Source organism: Salvelinus sp. IW2-2015, linkage group LG23, assembly GCF_002910315.2.
Source record: "Salvelinus sp. IW2-2015 linkage group LG23, ASM291031v2, whole genome shotgun sequence".
Taxonomy (NCBI): Eukaryota; Metazoa; Chordata; class Actinopteri; order Salmoniformes; family Salmonidae; genus Salvelinus; species Salvelinus sp. IW2-2015.
The window spans coordinates 24,920,850-24,946,082 of NC_036863.1; the positions used below are offsets into that span (position 1 = coordinate 24,920,850).

A 25,233-nucleotide genomic window follows, 5' to 3' on the forward strand; every position below is an offset into this window, starting at 1 on the left:
CTGTTCTCCACTGGCTGTTTCTGTTTTAGGCTCCTTGACAGTCCAGGTTTATCTCATTAAGCAAAACATATATATATTTTTGTATTTTTTTAGGTAGATGTCAAAGACAGTATTGGTCATGGTCAATATGTCAGTGTCATATTTAGTTTGCCGTGTGCAAAGAGATGGCGTTCAACAGAGCTGCCAGAGGAGTGGTGTGTTAGAGGGTCAGGACATGGTAGTAATAGATCTGTTTTAATGAAGGAAAGGAAACCTGTGGTGGGTGGGTGCGTGCATGCGCATACATTTTGTGTATGCATGCATGTGTTTGTGCATGTCTATCTGTGTTTTGTCTGACGAGAGAGGAATTATAATTGAACCAAGAAAGGGGAGGTGTGTGTGTGTGTGTGTTCTGGCCTGTGGATGGATGAAGGGCTGGAGAGCTGCTCCAAGGCTGATTGTGATCCACTTCATCCCGCTTGTGTAACAGATCGTTTTATCACAGACGCCAAGACAAGACTGGCCCAGTGATAAAAGTCACTGCTTTCCACTCCAACTCCCCTCTTTTCTCTCTTTCTTCCCTTCCCTCTCCTTCTCTCTCCATCCCTTGGCTCTTCTTTCTCTCTCTATTCTCCAACTCTGTGTCTTCTAACTGCTCTCTGTCTCCTCTCTAACTGCTCTCTGTCTCTTCTCTAACTGCTCTCTGTCCCTTCTCTAACTGCTCTCTGTCTCTTCTCTAACTGCTCTCTGTCTCTTCTCTAACTGCTCTCTGTCTCTTCTCTAACTGCTCTCTGTCTCTTCTCTAACGGCTCTGTGTCTCTTCTCTAACTGCTCTCTCTACTTCCCTATATCCCCCCACTATTTGACACCTCTGACTTCCTCTTCCCCTCCCCCCTGCTGGTGTGTTATAATATATTTGACTTTACTGGACGTATTGGAGGAATTCCTGGTGTTTGGTGAACCGGAGTCCCTTCAGTGTGATTTCAGACCCACTGGACAGCACTCATTAATCACCTCCCCGTGATGGCAAACTGTGTGTGTGTTCATGTGTGCCTTTGCTTTTCTGTGTGTGTGCACATGTCAGCCTCTCTCTCTCTCATCAGCAAACTAATCATATGTTTTCAGGAGAAAGTGATTGTTGGAATGCCTGCTATGAGAGTGTGTGTGATGTTATTTCTCCCTCTGTTAGTTATTTCCTGGTCATGAGATATTACCACTGACACGTAGCTTCCGCTGGGGTTTGACTAGTCAGAGTATGTAGGAGTAGAACAAATGTCTCCGGCTGTGTGGCTACAACAGTGTTTACCTCCATCTGTCAAATGAACAGTGTCTAATATGTGTCTACTTTATTTGGTGAACAGTTTCTATGTAATGCACCTCACAAGAAACTTAAGTTATTGTGTGTATGGTTGGGCAGACGATAAGGACTACACTTCAGTGTGTACTAAAGCGGTAAAGCATTAGAGATAGGCTAGCTACGGCAGCTCTGTTAGATCAGTAGCCAGCTCCCTCACTTGCAGGGCTACAGTCAGTGCCTCATGCACCTTGCCATGTAACAGTGATGTACCAGTGGTATGATAAGGAGGGCTTCCCGACTCTCGCCCTGCGCTCCTCGGCCCTGATTCTCCGGCATCTGAGGGTCAGAGTTAGAGGGGAGAGGGCATGTCTCCTCTAACAAAGGATTAACAGTATAACATGCCCCACGGGGCACAGCCATGGCCCCTGACAGGAATGAGATATGGATGAGGAGGGAAGGGAAGAGGGCCGGATGTTCGCTCACACCTCCTGCCTAGACTGACTGCTGAGCCTGACAGCAGAGGAGAAGTCAGCTGTTGTACAGGGTTAACGTAAGCGTGTGTGTGTGTGTGTGTGTGTGTGTGTGAGCAAGCAGAGTAAGACTGTGCCCTGGGCGTATCTCTCAGTACATCTTCTCAGTTGGTTAGCATACATAAACATATAATGACAGGAACCGTTCTTCATGGGGGATGAGGCTGACTTTAGCCATAATGGGATGAGAGGAGAGCGTTGTTGTCACTAAGGGTGTCAGCAGGCTCGGCCTGGGGCCATCCCTCCAATATCTCCACATAAACAATCCAGGGGTTTTCAGCACTGTGTGTCTGCCTGCCCTGCTACCTAGACATCTGACTGGCACCTGAATGCTCAATGGAATCCCACTGAGCCTCTCCATCTGTCGGTCTGTCTTTGTTCCCTGTAGTGTAGAAGCAGGTGGGCAGGCTGTTTGATGGGCCTACAGTATGCAGCCTGGACAGTTCGGAGCTTGTTTGATATTTTTGTTTAACAAGATGGGGGTTGGGGTGGGAGGAGAGCAGAGTGGGGTGAGTGCGGTGGGAGAGCGGTCCATATGTGAATGTGATCATAGACTCAGAACAAGCTTATCTAGATTCACTCGGCTTCTGCTGAAGTGTTCTATCCAAACTGTACCCTGCCAGGTACGGACTGTAGTAATACATGGCAGTGTCAACAGGGAAGGAATTCACTTCACAGTGCTCAGAAGTCTAGTTGGTGAATCTCACAAAGTTAAACCAACAAAGAATACAATCTAACCTATGTGAACCACCTGCTCCAGTACTGTACACTCATCACCTCTTCCTCTCTTCCCCTGCTCTCACAGATTCCCCCTGTACCCTCGAGGAGAACGCTTTCAGTTTGAATATGGAGTCTACCTGATCAACAAGAACATCGCCCAGGTAAGACCATGGACCACTCACATATCTGTCAGGCACACCAACTATTTCCCAGGTAAGATGTGACAAACGTGTCAGGTGGTCTGATGGCACTGAAAAGTTATTGTGTGGGAAACAGCCTTAGAGTTTGCAGAGGTCTACAGGTTGTTACACATGTTTTGGATGGCTCAATCATGTCCATCTGTACTGGAGCCTTGTTCCTGTGTTCCTATCCCTTTGAATGGCCTGGAAACTCTCAATAAAAATATGGAAAAACTGGGATGCATGCAGACACTCACTCACTCTTCTCTGGAAAAGGGGCCAAAATCTTGCCCTGTCTGGGCTGATGAAAGTGAATCGAATGTGTTGACCTGTGTGAGTCCCCCCTCAATCATTTAGCACCAAATATATATACATTTGCATTCCATTCCCCGTCGCTGTCTCTTTCTCAAGCCAGCGAATCTCTCCAGTGTATTTATTAGGCAGGGCAATTAACTCCAACAGGTGGCTGGGTTCAAATTACTTTGATGCAACCTGCTAGCTAGCTGCTATCCAAACTGCTGCCATCTGCCTTTGTCCAACAACAAAAGAGAAAGAGATGGGGGGGAACAGCAAATGAAAATAAGCCTAGACTGAAAATCCCAAAGGAGAGAGATAAAGGGTGCAGGTTATGACCTTCATCAGCAGTACCATTTATTTGGGACAATATGTGTGGATCCCGGGTAAATAGTATGTGTGGATCCCGGGTAAATAGTGTTTTATGTTTAAACATTCTAGAGTATGTGCTTTATGCAACAAGACTGAAATCTAGAAACTGTTTTTTCACAGTATGTTTTATGTATTTTGCTGATTTAAATTCTACATGAAAGGTTCATACATTTCCAGGGTTTTTTAGAGTTATAGCCCGGTGACCTTTTTCTGTGGTGAGTTTCCCTAAATATTCCGTCTCTTCTGCTTCTCTGCCAAGTTTAGTGTTAAAATACTAGCCTGAAAAAAAAGGGTTGAGGATTGTATCATTTGATTGATATTAATGTCTGTAGTAACTGTCATGTCAAAGGAGGGATATCAGTGCTGTACGTTTATGAGTACGTACTGTACGATGGTACGTATGTGCGTGCATGTATGTATATGTGGTTGGCGAGCCAGATAATGGTGAGAGCCAGATAATGGTGAGGTCATGTGTTCTCAGTCCATTATCTCAAAATCTAATTTGTCACATGCTTTGTAAACAACAGGTGTAGACTAACAGTGAAATGCTTACTTACAGGCCCTACCCAACAATGTAGAGAGGGAAAAAGTAGATTATTTTTCAATTATAACACTAGAAATAAATGTGCAATGAAGTAATGGTAACTTGGCTATTTACACGGTGTACCAGTAACAAGTCGATGTGCAGGGGTACGATGTAATTGAGGTAGATATGTACATATAGGTAGGGATGAAGTGACTAGGCAACAGGATAGATGAACAGTAGCAGCAGTGTATGTGATTAGTCAAGAATTAATGCAAAAAGGGTCAATGCAGCTTATCCTGGTAGCTACTGTTTTTGGTTAACTATTTAAATATTTATTAGTCTTACGGCTTGGGGGTAGAAGCTGTTCAGGGTCCTGTTGGTTCCAGACTTGCTGCATTGTTACCACTTGCCGTGCGGTAGCAGAGAGAACAGTCTATGACTTGGGTGACTTAAGTCAGACAATTTTTAGGGTGTTCCTCTGACACCACCTGGTATAGAGGTCCTGGATGGCAGGGAGCTCCGCCCTAGTGATGTACTGGGCCATATGCACTACCCTCTGTAGTGCCTTGCGGTTGGATGCCAAGCAGTTGCCATACCAAGGGGTGATGCAGCCAGTCAATATGCTCTCAATGGTGCAGCTGTATAACTTTTTTGAGTATCTTAGCGCCAAATGACAAATAGTCAGAGGGGGAAGAGGCATTGTTGTGCCTTCACGACTTGTGTAGACCATGATTACATCATTCCATAATTCCTTACACGGAACCCAAACCGTGTTCACGTGCGCTATCGTGCTCTATCGTGCATAAATTAATTTTGTCCCCCTACACCAAACGCGATCACGACACGCAGGTTAAAATATCAAAACAAACTCTAAACCAATGACATTAATTTGGGGACAGGTCGAAAAGGATTAAACATGTATGGCAATTTAGCTAGTTAGCTTGTACTAGCTAGATAATTTGTCCTATTTAGCTAGCTTGCTGTTGCTAGCTAATTTGGCCTGGGATATAAACATTGAGTTGTTATTTTACCTGAAATGCACAAGGTCCTCTACTCCGACAATTAATCCACACATAAAACGGTCAACCGAATCGTTTCTAGTCATCTCTCCTCCTTCCAGGCTTTTTCATCTTTGAACTTATATGGTGATTGGCATCTACATTTTCATAGTATTACCACGACAACCGGCAAAACAGTTCGTCTTTCAATCACCCACGTGGGTATAACCAATGAAGAGATGGCACGTGGGTACCTGCTTCTATAAACCAATGAGGAGATGGGAGAGGCAGGACTTGCAGCGGGATCTGCGTCAGAAATAGAAATGATTTCTATATTAGCCCTTGGCAACACAGACGTTCGTTGGCTCGCGCGAGCAGTGTGGGTGCAATAATTGGATACCATAGATTCCTACATTTTATTTTGTGATGCGAGCGGTGTAGTCAGGGTATTAGTGATGTGGAAAACGAGAAACTTGAAGCCCTCTCCACTACAGCCCCGCATGCTCGGCCGTCCGTTTCCTGTAGTCCACGATCAGCTCCTTTGTCTTGCTGACGTTGAGGGAGAGGTTGTTGCCAGGTCACTGACCTCCTCCCTATAGGCTGTCTCGTCGTTGGTGATCAGGCCAACCACCGTTGTGTCGTCAGCAAACTTAATGATAGTGTTGTAGTCGTGGGTGAACAAGGAGTACAGGAGGGGACTAAGCACGCACCCCTGAGGGGCCCCCGTGTTAAGGGTCAGTGTGGTGTATGTGTTGTTGCCTACCCTCACCACCTGCATCTTATGAACTCCATATGTGACTGGAGCGATGTTTKGGATGAGTTACTGGGCCGTCTCAAAATCAACATAAGTGCACCGCATGGATCAGCTCCCTGCAGCTGACAATGGTAGTGAAACATTGTTCCAGAGCAGTGAAAGTTGGAAACATATCATAGTAGATCTAGCGGAACCCACCACAAAGACATTTTTCCTATAGGGAATTGCTGTACACCGCATGACTCCTGTGTCTGATCACTCTGTTCCGCTGCCATCACACGTGTTCTAGTAGTTTGGGGGAATGCATGAAGCAACAGACGTAACACTGTTACGCTACATGTAATTTCTTCCTTTTTAAAGTGGATATGGGTTTCCCCCAACCCTGACTGTTTCAGACCACTTTATATGGGAGACCTGGTTTGCGTCCCAGTGACGTTAGAGTAGAGACCACGGTATGGTTCTGAATACTCTGAAGGCTTTATTAGGAAATGGCTGCTTTCATGACCCCCCCCCCCCCCCCCCCCCCCCCCCCCCCCCCCCCAACCGTATTAGAAACACTGAGACTAGCTTTTCCACTCACTAATATCATTTACCAATAGAGCCAGCGCTTTGCTTTGCTTCGTAGGCCGGTTGTTATTATTGTGTTTGTTTTTTAAAAACTTTTTTCTCTCTAGGGATTTAATGTGCTCCTTACGTTGCGCCCGGCCGGGGTTGGGCTGCCACGGTGTGTAGCATCTGGCTGCTGTCACAAAGCACAACTCTGGTTACACAGCGACACACACACACACACTGGGCCAGTGGTGGATGTGAGACAATATACTTCCATCTTTTTATTAAGTTGGCTGGCGTGGAAAGTGATATGGCCCAGACGACAGTGTTCAATGTTGTGCTATGTAAATAGGGCAGCAGTCTTTAAGATGCAGTACCGGGTGGTGGCTAGTAACAGTGACTAAGGTTCAGGGCAGGGTATTGGGCAGAGGCCAGCTAGCGTGACTGTTTAACAATCTGTTGGCCTGGGGATAGAAGCTGTTTCTCAGTTTATTGGTCCCAGCTTTGATGCACCTGTACTGTCGCCGCATTCTAGATGATAGCGGGCTGAACAGGCCGTGGCTCGGGTGCTTGAGGTCCTGGATGATCTTCTTGGCCTTCCTGTGACACCGGGTGCTGTAGATGTCCTGGAAGGCAGGCAGTGTGCCCCCGATGAAGCAGTAGGCTGACCGCACCACCTTCTGGAGAGCCCTGCAGTTGCGGACAATGCAAATGCCATACCAGGCGGTGATGCAGCCCGACAGAATGCTCTCAATGGTGCATCTTTAGAAGTTTGTGAGGGTCTTAGGGGCCAAGGTGAATTTATTCAGCCTCCTGAGGTTGAAGAGCTGCTGTTGGGGCGCCTTCACCATTGAATATGTCCATTAACACTCCAGCCAGCTGGTCTGCACATGCTCTAAGAACGTGACTTGAGATGCCGTCTAGGCCGGCAGCCTTGTCGGGGTTAACACACTTAAATGACTTACGGCGGCCACGGAGATCGAGAGCACACAGAGGAGGAGCAGAATGGAGGCGTGATACGGTTTGCCGAAAGGAGGACGGAGGAGAGCCATGAAGCCATCCTGGAAGTTAGAGTAGCAATGATCCAGGGTTCGTGTTGCACATAGCGCAGGAGATGTGTTGATAGAATTTTGGCAGTGTTTTTCTTTTATTAAAGTCCCCAGCTACAATAAATGCGGCCTCAGGATATGCGGTTTACAGTTTGCACATACTGAAAATCTTTGAGAGCCGTTGTGGAGTTGGCTTGGGGGGAATATACACTGCAGTGACAATGACTGAAGAACATTCTCTATGCCATTTGATGATGAGGTATTCCAGATCAGAATACAAAAGTACTTGAATTCCTGTACGTTAACACAATCACACCGTGAGTTGTTAATCATGAAACAACCCTCCTGTTTTCTGGAGAGTTCTTTCTTCCTATCCATGCGAGGGAGATAGTGTACAATATGGCGCCGTCAGAGATGGTCGCCTCGCTTCGAGTCCTCAGGAAACTATGCAGTATTTTATTTTTTTATGTATTATTTCTTACATTGTTACCCCGGAAAATCTTTATTCTTATTACATACAGCCGGGAAGAACTATTGGATATAAGAGCGATGTCAACTTACCAACATTACGACTTTCCCGAAGCGTATCCTTTGTTCGGACCACCAGCCAGGACAATGGATCTAATCCCAGAAGCCGACCCAAAACAACCTCCTGGTCAGGCTCCGTAGGCGTGCACATCGCCCACCACTTCCGAGTATACTACTCGCCAATGTCCAGTCTCTTGACAACAAGGTAGACGAAATTCGAGCAAGTGTTGCCTTCCACAGAGACAGAGATTGTAACATTCTCTGTTTCACAGAAACATGGCTCTCTCGGGATCTGTTGTCGGAGTCGGTTCAGCCAGCGGGCTTCTTCATGCATCAAGGCCGACAGAGAAACACCTCTCTGGGAAGAAGGGTGGGGGTGTATGCTTCATGATTCACAACTCATGGTGTAATCATAACAACATACAGGAACTCAAGTTCTTCTGCTCACCCGACCTAGAATTCCATACAATCAAATGCCGGCCATATTATCTCCCAAGAGAGTTCTCGTCAGTTATCGTCAGAGATGTGTATATACTCCCACAAGCAGACACCACAACGGCCCTCAAGGAACTTCACTGGACTCTATGTAAACTGGAAACCATATATCCTGAGGCTGCATTTGTTGTAGCTGGGGATTTTAACAAAGCAAATTTGAGAGCAAGGCTACCTAAATTCTATCAGCATATTGATTGCAGTACTTGTGTGGGTAATACCCTCGATCACTGCTTATCTAACTTCTGCAATGCATACAAGGCCCTCCCTTCTGTAAATCCAACCACGACTCCATCTTGCTTCTACCGTCTTAAAGGCAGAAACTCAAACAGGATATACCCGTGACTAGAATCATTCAACACTGGTCTGACCTATCGGAATCCACGTTTCAAGATTGTTTTGATCACACGGACTGGGAAATGTTCTGTGCAGCCTCAGAGAACATCTATCTATACGCTGACTCTGTGAGTGAGTTTATAAGGAAGTGCATTGGGCATGTTGTACCCTCTGTGACTATTAAAACCTACCCTAACCAGAAAACGTAGATGGATGGCTGCATTCGCACAAACTGAAAGTGCAAACCACATCATTTAACCATGGAAAGAGGTATGGGAATATGGCTGAATATAAAAAGTMTATTTATTCCCTCCGCAAGGCAATCAAACAAGCTAAATGTCGGTATAGGGACAAAGTGGAGTCGCAATTCAATGGCTCAGACACAAGACATGTGGCAGAGTCTACAGGCAACCACAAACTACAAAAAGAAACCAGCCACGTCACGGACACCATCGTCACACTTCTTCTAGACAAACTAAACACCGTCTTTGCCCGCTTTGAGGATAATAGAGTGCCACCATTGTTGCCCCCTCTCCTTCTCCGTGGCCGACGTGAGTAAGACATTTAAACGTGTTAACCCCCGCAAGGCTGCTGGCTCAGATGGCATCCATAGCCACGTCCTCAGAGCATGTGCAGACCAGCTGGCTGGTGTGTTTATGGACATATTCAATCGCTCCCTATCCCAGTCTGCTGTCCCCACATGCTTCAAGATGGCCAACATTGTTCCTGTACCCAAGAAGGAAAAGATAACTGAACTAAATGACTGACTACCGTCCCGTAGCACTCACTTTTGTCATCATGAAGTGCTTTGAGAGACTAGTCAAGGATCATATTACCTCCACCTTACCTGCCACCCTAGACCCACTTCAGTTTGCATACCGCCCCAACAGGTCCACAGTCGATGCAATCGCCATCACACTGCACACTACCCTATCCCATCTGGACAAGAGGAAAACCTATGTAAGAATGCTGTTTATTGACTACAGCTCAGCATTCAACACCATAGTACCCTCCAAGCTTATCATCAAGCTGGAGGCCCTGGGTCTCAACCCCACCCTGTGCAATTAGGTCCTGGACTTTGACGGGCCGCCCACCAGGTGGTGAAGGTAGGAAACAACATCTCCACTTCGCTGACCCTCAACACTGGGCCCCACAAGAATGTGTGCTCAGCCCCCTCCTGTACTCCCTGTTCACCCACGACTGCGTGGCCATGCACGCCTCCAACTCAATCATCAAGGTTACAGACAACACAACGGTAGTGTGTTTGATTACCAACGACGAGACTGCCTACAGGGAGGTGAGGGCACTCGGATGTGTGGTGTCAGGAAAACGACCTCTCACTCAACGTCAACAAAACAAAGGAGATGATCGGGGGCTTCAGGAAACAGCAGAGGGAGCACCCCCCTATCCACATCYACGGGACAGTAGTGGAGAAGGTAGAAAGTTCCTCAGCGTACACATCACGGACAAATTTAAATGGTCCACCCGCACAGACAGTGTGGTGAAGGCGCAACGGCGCATCTTCAACCTCAGGAGGCTGAAGAAATTCGGCTTATCGCCGAAAACCCTGACAAACTTCTACAGATGCACAAACGAGAGCATCCTGTCYGGCTGTATCACAGGCTGGTACGGGAACTGCACAGCCCTCGACCACAAGGCTCTCCAGAGGGTGGTGCGGTCTGCACAACGCATCACCGGGGGCAAACTACTTGCCCTCCAAGACACCTACAGCACCCGATGTCACATGAAGGCCAAAAATATCAAGGACAACAACCACCTGAGCCACTGCCTGTTCACCCCGCTACCATCCAGAAGGTGAGGTCAGTACAGGTGCATCAAAGCTGGGACCGAGAGACTGAAAAACAGCTTCTATCTCAAGGCCATCAGACTGAACAGCAATCACTAACTCAGAAAGGCTGCTGCCTACATAGACTCAAATCACTGGCCACTTTAATAAATGGATCACTAGTCACTTTAAACAATGCCACTTTAATAACGTTAATATATCTCAGACTACTCATCTCATATGTATATACTGTACCTTATACCATCTATTGCACCTTGCCTATGCTGCTCGGCCATCGCTCATCCATATATTTATATGTCCATATTCTTATTCACCCCTTTAGATTTGTGTGTATTAGGTAGTTGTTGGCGAATTGTTAGTGCAGTAATATCTAACAAGTAATCTGTCGGAACTAGAAGCACAAGCATTTCGCTACACTCACATTATCGTCTGCTAACCATGTGAATGTATCCAAATAAATTTGATTTGATTTGAACCCCGCTGGCTGGATGGACGGGGACAATATATTCGGAGAGAGCCATGATTCCGTAAAACAGAGTATTTTACAGTCCCTGATGTCTCTCTGGAAGGAGATCCTCGCCTTGAGCTCCTCTACTTTGTCCAAGGACTGAGCGTTAGTGAGTAATATACTCGACAGTGGTGGATTGTATGCACGCCCCCTGAGTCTGACTAGGGCCCCAGTCCTTCTACCTCTTTTATGTCATTGGCATTTTGGGGCAGCCCCCGGGTTTAATAGAGCTGCATCGGGAAGTTCAAACAAAGGACCCAGGTCAGGGAAGTCGAATTTCTTCTAGAATTTCTGGTGTGACCGCTGATCTAATATCCAAAAGTTATTTCTGGCTGTAGGTAATAATACAAGAACCGTTTTGAGAAGAAAATATAAATAATAACACAAAAAAACTAAATATTGCAAAGTTGACTAGAAGCTTGAAACAGGGCCACCGTGTCTGTCGGCGCCATCTTGTTACTTGGACAGAACCCTGTTTGCCCTCCTTTTTCCTTCCTTGTGCGGTCTGCAAATGACATTGCAACACAAACGACTCCCAAATGGATACTAGGATTTGAAGTGGAGACATTTGCAAGTTTGTTAACATGCATCTTTGCACTCTGCTCCCTATTTGCACCCCAGTAACATGATTTAAGCGTTGCTAATGCTCTGTGCTTCTCACAGAGGGGCCTGTCCTATTCTAGCCCCTTTGAATGAGTGAACTACGTAATGAAGTGAGTGGCGTCTGGCTGCTCCTTCCCTCCAGAGCAGGAGGCCACAGGTGTTGAAAGTCTCTTTGCAGGGGGCAGAATCACTAAACCCTCACGTCCTGGGTTTCACACAGACAAATTAGCCAAGTTTGTGAGAATGGGAAAGCTGGATCTCTGCCATGCTGCTGTGTTCTCGCTCGCTCTATCTCACTCTCTCCTCCCTGTTATCCATACGCTATTTTGTGAAACAGGCATGTGGGCCTGATTAGACTCCAAAAGACGCTATATGAAGATTGAAGGGTGGGGGAACGAGAGTAGGGGTAGGTTGGTGAGAGGGTTGGGGGGCACAACAATTAACTCTGAGTCACTAAGCCAGGGGTATCGTATTTGCCTGGTCTGGGAGCAGGATGCTCTGTGTTGCATGGGAATTAAAACGAGACCAACCTGGAGCTAGCTGACGGAAGAAGGGGGACGCAGAAGGCATGGGCACACCACCATGCCCAGCAACGAGGTCCATGGGGAAAACCTTCCACTTGCATGGCTCTGTCAACCTCCAAACTCCAGCCTCCAGGTCTCTTGCTGAGCACAACCACATTACCCACAACGCACCCTTGGCGGTGCCTCTGGCCATACTGGTGGTCTGGAGCACATCAAAGTAATGCACCAGCCATTGAGAGAGAGTGGTGGCTCCATAAAACAATGAGGGAGCCACTGTGTTTAGTGGTTAGTGGAGGTGCCTGGCTGGGCTGCCAGCATGCTGCGTTGGGAACAGGAGCATGAGCTGGGACGTAGCTAGCTTTTATTGCTGGAGCCAAGCAGTTGGAAAAGGCAGGTGTTCTAGCCTGATTGGAGAATGATCTTAACCAATGAATGACAATAATAAAGATAATTGTTATTGGTGGAGCCCAGCGGTTGGAAAAGAAGGCAGAAGGTGTTCTAGCTTGGCTGGCAGGATGTCCGATTGGAGAGTGGTCTTAACCAATGATTATGACGATGATAATAATGATGTGGAGTGGTGGAGAAGCCGTCAGCTTTTTTTGGTGGTTTATTTGTTTACGTATCCTAGCCATCCGTGTATAGTATGCATCAGTGTTACAACTCTGTCTCTTTCCCTTCCTCTCACTCTCTCTCCACCCTCCTTGTTCCACCATCACCTACTCCCTCTTTTCCATCTTTTCTATCCTCTATCCTTTTCTATCCTAGTATTTCTCTCCTTTACATAACTTCCGTTCCTCACCGCTCTGACAAAGCTCCTTTTAAACCCCAACAGGAGTGGTGTGAGAACTTCTTGGCAGGATAGCCTTCTGTGTCTGTCTCACTTGATGATGTTCGCTGTGGATAGAAACCATATTAGCACGACTCAGGGCATCGTGCTACAGAGTTAGAACACTACCCAGACCCCTCCTCCGTATTGGCTGCTTTCCCTTTCTTTGGAACCCAGTCAGAGCTGCATAGCATGTGTAACTCTGACTGAATGTTCACAACGCCCCCGTCAAAATTATCTCCAGCTATTACCTTATTTCCTTGGTTGGTTATTTTCTATTTTATGTATGGATTTCAGCCAGGCCTACAATGAGGCTTTGTGACCTGAATAAGCTGGCAATGATTTATTACCGAAATTAAGAGGATAGAACTCTACGTTACACGTTACTTTAGGTTTTCCATGGACGCATGTTGGCATTTCCCTAAACAGTTGTGTGTTTACCCTTGGTCAGTCATCGTTCAACCTACAAGGCTCCAGAATAACTCCCTGTACACAACAGTATGTCATGTATTGTCTGTATCCAATTATTTATATACACAGGGGGTGCTGTTTTGAAGGCACTCCCCACCCATTTAAAAACATATTTTGGAAGCTATAGAAATGCATTTATTCATTTCTACATTTGTTTTTTGCCACATTTATTCTAGTGCAGACCTCTTAATGCATACTTTTAAATTATATTATGTGAGCTAAACATAAACAATTTAAATTAAAAAATATATTAAAACATTTTCCTTATAGTATAGTTTTTAGGAAGTTTAATGTTACTGTCCACACTACAACAACACATTTAATTGAAACATTTAATTGAAATACTGTTGAATTCCATTCATTCCTATGGAGAGGACTGCTTCTTCTGGGGAGTGCAGAGGCTTGTGGTCCGGGACTCAACCCCACAGCCTGGTCTGTCCAGGGTTCCGAAGAATCCAAGATATCGCATCAGTCTGAACTCTGCACGGTCCACTCTTAAACAACCAGCATCTTTCTTTTGCTCTGCTCACCTGCCTCCGCAAAACGTCACAATCAGGTTTCTGTGTCCTCCCAAACCCCAAAGGCAGCAACACACTGTACCCTGTTTGTTTACCTGACCCTGATCCCATCCCCACCCACATTACATGCACGCACCTCATCAAGAGGGACAGCAGGACCTGGAGTTGATCAGCTTCCCWAACCAAACTGCTGCCACTCACTCGCTCGCCGATCTACTCTTCCTCCACAAAGGCAACATCGGTTTTCAATTTCACCGGGATTGATGTGGTAAACCTGTGGCGTAATGGATGGGACAGACACGCCCAGAGATGCAGCTTCTAATGTACTGCACTTTACATCCCCCCCCCCTCCTACTCCCTGTGAGGATGGAGGGTGCAAGTCAAATTCTCTTTGAGACTGCAGGAAGGGTCATAAACACGTGTCTGTTTTTGTTTTAGCCTGGTGGTGAAGAATAGCTGCGATGCTCAAAGCAAAGTCCCATATGGCCGCATGCGGAGGAATAACTGGCTGGGTAATAGGCCCTTTACATCTAATTCGAAGCCCGCTCCACACCCCTGCCTCTTACAATGTGGTTTACATTGTAATGGCATTAAGCTGCCACTTTAAAGGGGATCTCTCTAACTTCTCAGACAGTAAAAAGCACTTCATTAGTCAACTTTTTTTGTCACATTTCAAGCAAGAAATTGTTTTTGGCAGAGTAAGTTGGTTAAGTAAACGGGTAAGGGAGAGAGAGGATTGATGCCCGCTGGATTGAGAGATTGTTAACAGTCTAGCAATAACAGCACCAGAGGGAGAACTCTGACAGCTGTCCAACCCTCTCACATTATTTATGAACTCCCCACACCTGGGTTCAAATAGGATTTGTTTTCTTTCAAACACTTTCTGTGTTTGAGGGTCCCTTGATAGGAAGGGTTTCCAGATCTCTTATTTCTTCTCGCAAAGTTGCCTTAGCGTATTCACGCAAGTTTCATGCATTTCCTCAGGACCCGGTAGGGTAAGCTAAACTCTGTGTGAGCTGTGTGTACTGTCAGTCTGTCACCAACAGCCTGTGGGTGTGAAAGCTCTCCCATACCTATCCTTTCTATCTGAGGATATCGGGCTTCCTTGTCTTGTGCTGACTTAGCCCACCTGCTAGAGTGTGTGTTGGCCTCCGTACTCCGGTGCTAACCTTGTCAAGATATCCTCCACTGCTGTGCTCGTATTTATTTGTTATTTTTATTTAATCTTTATTTAACTATGCAAGTCAGTTAAGAACACAATCTTATTTACAATGACGGCCTACCAAAAGGCAAGAGGCCACCTGCGGGGACGGGGGCTGGGATTAAAAGTAAATTAAATAAAAATTTAGGACAAAACACACATCACGACAAGAGAGACAACACTACATAAAGAGAGACCTAAGACAACATAGCATGGCAGCAACACATGACAACACAGCATGGTAGCAACACAACATGACAACACAGCATGGTAGCAACACAACATGGCAGAAGCACAACGTGGTAGCAGCACAAAACATGGAACAAACATTATTGGGCACAGACAACAGCACAAAGGGCAAGAATGTAGAGACAACAATACATCATGCAAAGCAACCACAACTGTCAGTAAGAGTGTCCATGATTGAGTCTTTAAATGAAGAGATTGAGATAAAACTGCCCAGTTTGAATGTTTGTTGCAGTTGGTTCCAGTCGCTAGCTGCAGCGAACTGAAAAGACGTGCAATCCAGGGATGTGTGTGCTTTGGGAACCTTTAACAGAATGTGACTGGCAGAACTGGTGTTGTATGTGGAGGAGGGCTGCAGTAGATATCTCAGATAGGGGGGAGTGAGGCCTAAGAGGGTTTTATAAATAAGCATCAAGCAGTGGGTCTTGCAGCGGCTATACAGAGATGACCAGTTTACAGAGGAGTATAGAGTGCACTGATGTGTCCTATAAGGAGCATTGGTGGCAAATCTGATGGCCGAATGGTAAAGAACATCTAGCCGCTTGAGAGCACCCTTACCTGCCGATCTATAGATTATGTCTCTGTAATCTAGCAGGTGTAGGATGGTCATCTGAATCAAGGTTAGTTTGGCAGCTGGGGTGAAAGAGGAGCGATTACGATAGAGGAAACCAAGTCTAGATTTAACTTTAGCCTGCAGCTTTGATATGTGCTGAGAGAAGTTATCAAGGCCACCAGGCACTAGTCGTCCTTCAACTATTTAAAACTCAAACGGGTTACTTCCCTAGATAACCACCTCTAGGAAGGTTGTTAGCCTAGACAGCTATAAAACGTGAGATTCGGATTTCCTCCTCCTGATATTCCCCCTCCCCTTGTATTACTAGCATGCTACAAGCTAGCTAGCGAGCTAGTTTACAAACTCAACCTAGCTMCCACTGTGTAMTCAGCTTGGCTTACTAAACAACAACCATTCGTGCTGACCACGCCCTTTTCGGGGTTGGGGGGGTGGCTGCATCACAGTTTGGGGCTGGCGAGCACCTGTGTTAGGCTGGTGGTAGGACCAGGTGCGTGTGTAGGGCCGAGTGAGTGGCGAGGTTCACGCGTGTCAGGCCTCCCTCTGCCACGACTCTGTGATGCCTGGTTTCTAGGCTGTGGGTTCCACAGCGGTGTAGCCTTGCTCCGCTGTTTTCTTTGTTCGAAGGCCCACTCGGCCGCGGGCATGAAGAGCAGGGAGCTTTCTGGGAGCTTTCTCAGCGCCCGTCTGGAGTCATCGGACATTGGAGCAGAGTACAGGCTGCAGTTCCGACACCGGCCCCCACCATTCTCAGGGATCAGAATGACTTCAGTTAAATAACCCCTGAAAGCTTGCACCCTCAACCAGGAGATTACATCTCTCTTGGAGAAGGGAGCGATCACGAGTAAAAGCGTCAGAACAGAACAGCGTCGCTCTAAATCTTTTGGGCGAGAAGAATCTCAGAGACAGTGCGTGGTCTGACGTATGGTTTTATATGAACCGCGAGGGCATGTCCTCCCATGCTGTCACGTCACCGGCTTGACTTTGTTGTTATTATTACTCYACCTGCGATGAGCGCGAGTGATATAATCCATACTTTCAACCATACTGACGGTTTTCCAGGTATTCGAAGAACCATAGTTACATTCGTAACTTCCGTTATACAGTAGCAGCAACACACTGTATATCACATAGTTCTGTTTTCTCTATATGAACCGGCCACCCTTGGAGCTGGAAGAAATCAGCAGGTTCTCCGTATCACACAGCTTCAGTCTTTTTTTGTTTAAATAAATTAATAAAATGTTCTTCCCTCAGTGAGTGTAGTGATGAATGTGTCCAGGCATGGAGGGTTATGGGGAGACTAATAGGAACAGCCAAGGCCTCCCTCCCTCCCAGAGTTTAGTTTACTGTTCTCTGGCCAAGTCTGAGAAGCAGGAGATGTGTGGGTAGTCTGGTGGAGAGGGGAGACCTGAACTGCTGGCTGCCCACTGCTACTGCTACTGGAGGGAGGAAGTGTGGCTACTGCTGCTCCTGTCATTGTGTGTTCTTGTTCCATTTTCCATCACAGATGTTGCTGTAAGCTACGGTCAGTACCTTTCCAGAGCCACTTAATGGGTAGATTGGGTRGGTCTATGGTGGAACCTTTTACGACCGGAACCAAGAGCACCCGTTTCCCTTAACTGCAGAAGTGGTAGCGTGCCTAGTGTTACCGTCTCTTAAGTGTTAACTGCCTACCCATATCAGGGAAGGCAGTTAACACTTGAGGGAATAGTGGCACCACTGGATCTTGGAGCTCGGCCCAACATTTGCACCCAAAGCTAACGTAGGTTGCCGATACCACCTTTTACTTTGTTCTTTTTGGTATGTCCGTCCAGCTGAAGCAGAGTAACACTGTCAATCCCTTCTGTTAGAATGACAGCCAGATCCAGACCAGGCATCTGATTTATAGAAAGCTCTGGCACTGTAGTTATATATACTGAACAAAAATATAAACTCAACATGTAAAGTGTTGGTCCCATGTTTCATGAGCWGAAATAAAAGATCCCAGAAATGATCCATACGCACAAAAAGCTTATTTCTCTTAAATGTTGTCCACAKATTTATTTACATCCATGTTAGTGAGCATTTCTCCTTTTGCCAAGATAATCCATCCAAAGGTGCACCTTGTGCTGGGGACAGTAAAGGGCCAATCTAGCAATGTTGAGGAATGTCCACCAGAGCTGTTGCCAGATAATTGAATGTTCATTTCTTTACTATAAGCCACCTCCAATGTAATTTTAGAGTACGTCCAACCGGCCTCACAACCCCAGACCACGTGTAACCACGCTAGCCCAGGACCTCCACATCCGGTTTCTTCATCTGCGGGATGTTCTTAGACCAGCCACCCGGACAGCTGATGAAACTGTGGGTTTGCACAACCAAAGAATTTCTGCACAAACTGTCAGAAACCATCTCAGGGAAGCTCACCAGTGTGCTCGTTGTGCTCACCAGGGTCTTGACATGACTGCAGTTCGGCGTCGTAACCAACTTCAGTGGACAAATGCTCACCTTCACCCTCTGGCACGCTGGAGAAGTGTGCTCTTCACGGATGAATCCCGGTTTCAACTGTACTGGGCAGATGACAGACAGTGTGTATAGCATCGTGTGGGTGAGCAGTTTGCTGATGTCAATGTTGTGAACAGAATGCCCCATGGTTGCAGTGGGGTTATGGTATGGGCAGGCATAAGCTACTGACAACATTTACAATTTATATTTTATCGATGGCAACTTGAGTGCACAGAGATACCGTGACAAGTTCCTGAGGCCCATTGTCGTGCCATTCATCCACCGCCATCACCTCATGTTTCAGCATGATAATGCAAATCCCCATGTTGCAAGGATCTGTACACGATTCCTGGGAGTAAAAAATGTCCTAGTTCTTCCATGGCCTGCATACTCACAGACATGTCACCTATTGAGCATGTTTGGGATGTTCTGGATTGACATGTACAACAGCATGTTCTAGTTCCTGCCAATATCCAGCAACTTTGCTCAGCCATTGAAGAGGAGTGGGACAACATTCGACAGGCCACAATCAACAGCCAGATCAACTCTAGGCGAAGGAGATGTGTCACGCTGCATGAGGCAAATGATGGTCACACCAGATACTGACTGGTTTTCTGATCCACAACCCTACTTTCTTTTAAAGTATCTGTGACCAACAGATGCATATCTGTATTCCCAGTCATGTGAAATCCATAGATTAGGGCCTAATGAATTTATTTAATTTGACTGAGTTCCTTATTTGTGCTGCAACTCAGTAAAATCATAGAAATTCTGGCATTTTTCATTTATATTGTTGTCCAGTGTACATACATATGTCACCATCCTGTGGTTTCCAATTTAGGGCCTGTGAGTGGAGCGGGGAGCGGCGATTACGCCTGGGCTGCATGGGTTGCCAGGTTTTTACAGGCATTCCCCTGGACAGCCACCTACAGCTTTGTGAAACACTTAAATTCCTCTAATTGAATTTCCATGGTTTGAGGTCAGTAGCTCAGGGTTTGCCTATCACCGCAAAGAGGTGCCAGAGCAGCCCGCTACACTTAATATATGTGTGGAAAAAGGCCTAATCATGCGTACTGTTTCCCCATACTCACATACTCTTTCTTGTGTGTGGGTTTTTTGCTGTCTTTGCAAGGGAGATGACAGCACAATTGTTGCAAACTAGAAGTTAAAGAGATTGATGAGGACAAAGGGATCAGTGGAAAGAGTTTGGTTTCTAGTCATGCTCTTCTTTTCTTGCCAATTGTAATTCCTACATCAAGAGGCATTGATGGATTGCAGTCTCTTCACATTTGGTCTTCCAATATTGGACCCTAAATCTTGAACACATTTGAAAATGTGTTATAATCCGATGAAACTGTTATGACCTGTGTCATGTTGCGTCCTCAGTGAAAAGCTGTAGTCAAATCAAGTTTTCATCTGTGTGCTTTTTAAAGTTTCCTCCACAGTTTGCAGGGTGAGAGGAGAACACAACAACAATGGTGCTAGCTAAGGGTTATGGGTGTTAGGAAYGTGTTGGCTCCAATGCTCCGTCATTTAACTTAATAGTGTGGCTGAAGTTTCCAGCTGCTTGAGATTTGTAGCCGAGGCTGTTTGTTTGCTGGAGTCTTGCTCCAGACAGACCTGGGTTCAAATAGTGTTTGAATTCTTTCAAATGTTTTGAGCGTTTGATGTTACCTGCCTGGAGTGCCAGATGCACAGGGTTTGCACTTTTGGGACTACTCTAGTTGGTTCCCTTTCACCAGGCAAGCTCAATCAAGCACAGCTCAAGTCTTTGAGCTTTTTTAAATACTATTTGAACCCAGGTGTGGTCTGTTGTCCTCTGTAACCCAGCCGCTAGGTTACAGTTTGGGTCTGTCTCTAGACATTTCAAAACCAATAATTTCAACAACAAAAACTCTCAGCCAGTCCCACTTCAAAATACATTTTCATAATATCTGAGGAATGACGGTGTGGTGGGGGGGAGGGGCACAGGGAAAATAATAATACAACTGTATGATAAGTAGTAGAAGATGTAAAGACTTCACATAGTCAGTGGCAGGTTTGTTTTTATTAAGTTCCTGTTTCCCTGCGTCTGCTGGTATTAGATTGGTCCTCTTATCAGAGCTGTGTCATAATGTGTAAAACTGACCAGTCGTTTTTTCAGCCCAACATAATTTTTCCTCACGGGAGAGTGAGGTCTTAAACAAAAAAAAATGAAATTCTGTACTTGTGGGTGTTTTGGGCCAGCCAAGCACGAAGTTCGCTTTTCTCCCTCAAGTCGTGTGAATCGGCGAGTGGCGGAGACCAAGTATATTTTATGTCAGAAAGTTCAGAAAACTTGTTTTTGTAGTAAATTCATCAAAATGCTCTGTGCCTTTCTCATGTGTGTTCTGGCTGAATGGCTTTTCATCATCTGCAAGGTCTATTCCACCTCAATGAAATTAAACCGCTTTTGGAATAAAACAATGCCGGCCCCATCTGGTCGATGTTTAAAAAATATCAACCATTCTGTCTGGGCCATGTCAAGCCTCTCTCTCGATCTCTCTCTTTCTTCATTACTAGTCACTCCTCCTTTCCTTTTCCCCTCCTCTCCTTTGGATTTCATTCAGGTCTTTTTTTTACTCCTCTTTCCTCAGAGCGGCAGTCTTTTTCATCTGACTTAACAGATCTGCTCCTTAAAATCTACTCATTGTGAAGAAATCCCAACAGAATGAATCTGTCTCTCCCCCTCTCCCTTAAATATGTATCCCACAAACACAGATATTGTGAGGATGTCAGAATCTCTCCACTCTCCCCTCCCATCAAATAAAATCTCACCCCATTAGGGAGGCTCCCTCCCTTCCTAGCACCCCTGATGTCAGGCTGCATTACTCTGACTGGGAGAGTGAGGGTTATGGATGGTGTCAGCCCTTACTGTCATGTAATCCCTCCCCATCGAGCCAAAGCCATTCCCAAATCTTATTAATGAAGTGTCTGTGATGAGCTGAGCTGTAGCTGGACTGGAGGGCCTCTGACTGTCCCAGGGCCCACATAATCGTTTCACAGTTGTTTGAGAAAGAGGAGTTAAGTGGCTCATGAAAGAGCTAGTTAAATAAACACTGCCTTGCTTTCGAGGGGGTGTCAGGGTTCTTTTTGTGCATTTGATTGGGGTTTGAGAGAAATTGCCTCCATCTTCGTCACCCTCCTTCCCACAAAACTACACTAATTGGTGTAGGCTGCCACTCAGGGCGTGGGGCTTCAGGTCACCATGGAAATGCCTCTCTTTGGGTTAAACACACCTGACACCCGTTCGTTCGATTGTTGGGCTGGCTACAGCTTGTCTGGGTGGAGAATAATTGTCCCCCTTGTCCCACGAGCTGCCCGCAAGGTACCCGAAGGTACCACCCAGTGCCAATACTTAAACAGACATGTGGCGAAGTAGGTATGGTAGTGTTTAACTACAAACATATACATACTTAAGTCATGCACACGTATGTACAGTGCATTTGGAAAGTATTCAGACCCCTTGACTTTTTCCACATTTTGTTACGTTAGCCTTATTCTAAAATGGATGAAATATTTTTTTCCCTCATCAATCTACACACAATACCCCAAAATGACAAAACTAAAACAGGTTTTTCGAATATTTTGCTAATGTATTAAAATTAAATAACATCTTATTTACATAAGTATTCAGACCGTTTGCTATGAGACTTGAAATTGAGCTCAGGTGCATCCTGTTTCCATTGATCATCCTTGAGATGTTTCTACAACTTGATTGGAGTCCACCTGTGATTGGACATAATTTGGAAAGGCACACACTTTTCTATATAAGGTCCCACAGTTGACAGTGCATGTCAGAGAAAAAAACAAGCCATGAGGTTGAAGCAATTGTCCTTAGAGTTCCGTGACAGAATTTTGTCTAGGCACAGACCCGGGGAAGGATACAAAAAAATGGTCCCCAAGAACACAGTGGCCTCCATCATTCATTCTTAAATGGAACAAGTTTGGAACCACCAAGACTCTTCTTCTTTGAGCTGGTCGGCCGGGCTAAACTGAGAAATCGGGGGAGAAGGGCCTTGGTCAGGGAGGTGGCCAAGAACTCAATCGTCACTCTGACAAAGCTCCAGAGTTCCTCTGTGGATATCGGAGAACCTTCCAGAAGAACAACCATCTCTGCAGCACTCCACCAATCAGGCCTTGATGGTAGTGTGGCCAGACGGAAGCCCCTCAGTAAAAGGCACAAGACAGCCCGCTTGGAGTTTGCCAAAAGGCACCTAAAGAACTCTGACCATGAGAAACGTGATTCTCTGGTCTGATGAAACCAGGGTTAAACTCTTTGGCGTCATGTCTGGAGGAAACCTGGCACCATCCCTACGGTGAAGCATGGTGGTGGCAGCATCATGCTGTGGGGATGACTAGTCAGGATTGAGGGAGAGATAAACGGCACAAAGTACAGAGACCCTTGATGAAAACATTCTCCAGAGCGCTCAGGTCCTTAGACTGGGATGAAGGTTCACCTTCTAACAGGACAATGACCCTAAGCACAAAGCCAAGACAACACAGGATTGACTTCGGGACAAGTCTCTGAATGTCCTTGATTGGCCCTGGACTTGAACCCAATCGAACATCTCTGGGGAGACCTGTAAATAGCTGTGCAGCGACGCTCCCCATCCTACCTGACAGAGCTTGAGAGGATCTGCAGCGAAGAATGGGAGAATGGGAGACGCTTGTAGCGTCATACCCAAGAAGGCTGTAATCACTTGTGGAGGTCTACAATTATTTTTCCTGAGGTCTTGGATGATTTCTTTTGATTTTCCCATGTTGTCAAGCAAAGAGGCACTGAGTTTGAAGGTAGGCCTTGAAATAAATCCACAGGTACACCTCTAATTGACTCAAATGATGTCATTTTGATGTCATCAGAAGCTTCTAAAGCCATGAGATCATTTTCTGGAATTTTTCAAGTTGTTTAAAGGCATAGTCAACTTAGTGTATGTAAACTTCTGACCTACTGGAAATGTGGTACCGTGAATTATAAGTGACTGTAACCAATTGTTGGGAAAATGACTTGTCATGCACAAAGTAGAGTCCTAACCGACTTGCCAAAACTATAGTTTGTTAACGAGTGGTTGAAAAACGAGTTTTAATGACTCCAACCTAAGTATATGTAAACTTCCGACTTCAACTGTATGTAAATGTGATATATATATATATATATATATATATATATATATATATATATATATATATATATATATATATATATTATTTTATTTTTTAATTCTGGTAACTTGCAAACATTTCTAAAAACCTGTTTTTGCTTTGTCATTATGGGGTATTGTGTGTAGATTGATGATTGGTATTATAATAATTTTTAGGGTAAGGCWGTAACATAAAATGTGAAAAAAGCAAAGGAGTCTGAATCCTTTCCAAATGCACTGTACATCGTACCTGTTATGTTACCAGTATTTGTGCCTTTTAGGTTGTTTGGCTGCCTAGCCTGACACACATACATACAACAGTCACAGTGAAGTAGTTTGGAGCACACCCTTCCTTTCAGGGGTAGAGAGTGGAAAGAGCTGCATCTCTAGGGGTGGCAGGAGGAGAGGAAAGGGCCACCTGTCAACATCCCAGCCCGGACTCTTCATCTATCCATCCCTGCAGACATACAGGGGAGTTGGGTCTCCTCTCCACCTCAGTGCTCTGGACAAGATATAGCGTCCCATCCCATATTGTTTGAACTAAAGTTTATCCGAATTACTTATTTACATGTACTTACATTTACATTTAAGTCATTTAGCAGACGCTCTTATCCACTTAATGACTTACTCTGCATGGAATAATCAGCTGCGTACACACTTACTTAAAAGAGTTTGAAATAAAAAGTCACATACAGTTAGGAGCATGAGAGACTGTCTCAACCCAGTTCCTGTACCAGCTCATTAGGTACATAACCCCATTCTCTATTTCCTTGTTAGGAACACTAACACACACATCTCTCAGAACAAACTGGAGAGGTTGGCCTCCAAAAAACATGCTGATTTAAAGTTTAGGTTATCCTTTGATTTTTGGACCAAACAATACATATGATATTTTTTTCTTTTCTTTTTTCTCTCCCTCTTGAAGTTGTGGTACCTCTGATATTGGTTAGCACCGTTTGAGAGGCAGCCAGTTACCTTACATGGAGGGCCCAGACTCCAGACATTCAACATTTGTCCTCTTCACTCATTTTCCAAGAGGAGCAAGAGATGGAGTTTGTATTATAATATTTTCCCCCTGACTTCTCTCATAACATAATGTGCCCCTCCCACCCCACCCCACACGCACACACACAGCAGTGTTGCATAAAGCAATATCAAAGTTGTCTTTCATCTCCCTGTGCCTGCATTTAATACCCAGGATCAATGGTGTGATCTTGAGGGGAGACATTATACCAGTACCCGTCTGATATTAAAATGTTTTTTTTTGTGCCTGGTTTTGGCTGTTTCAAATGAGGGTTGGCAGTGAGTGACTGGAGAGAAATTAGAGAGAATGAATGCAATCGGTGTAAGATAGRTAGGCAAACTTAGTTATGAGTTATTACAAATGGAMTCTAAAGGTTCAGAACAGGGTGAATTCTGGACAGGCTTTGATATAGAGGGATCATAACCAGCTTATTTTGATTTGCTCGTCTAGTCGAGGATTACTCCACCTTTATCTGATACAAAACAAATAAGGGGGGGAAACTAAATATGTGAGTTTGGCAACAATAATTGGCTGCAGGATTCTTGGAATAAAATGTTATATTTTGTGAGTTTGTTGCAGCGGAACAAATCCGTTTGGAATTGTTTGATGGAATGCTATTGAGATTAGTTTAGCCCTCCGATTCTTATCAATAATCCATTGTGAGAAATCATTCTTTGTTCACACATAC

At 45.4% G+C, this 25,233-nt stretch overlaps 1 protein-coding gene across 2 annotated transcripts in view; it reads left to right on the forward strand.

The window, feature by feature from the left end:
- Window positions 1–25,233, forward strand: part of LOC111950699 (UV radiation resistance-associated gene protein) — a 153,212-nt gene that overhangs the window by 73,842 nt on the left and 54,137 nt on the right. For both annotated transcript variants that reach the window (XM_023968502.2, XM_023968503.2), the window contains one exon: window positions 2,612–2,687. In XM_023968502.2, coding sequence (XP_023824270.1) covers window positions 2,612–2,687 — 76 coding nt within the window. The remainder of the gene's footprint in view (window positions 1–2,611; window positions 2,688–25,233) is intronic.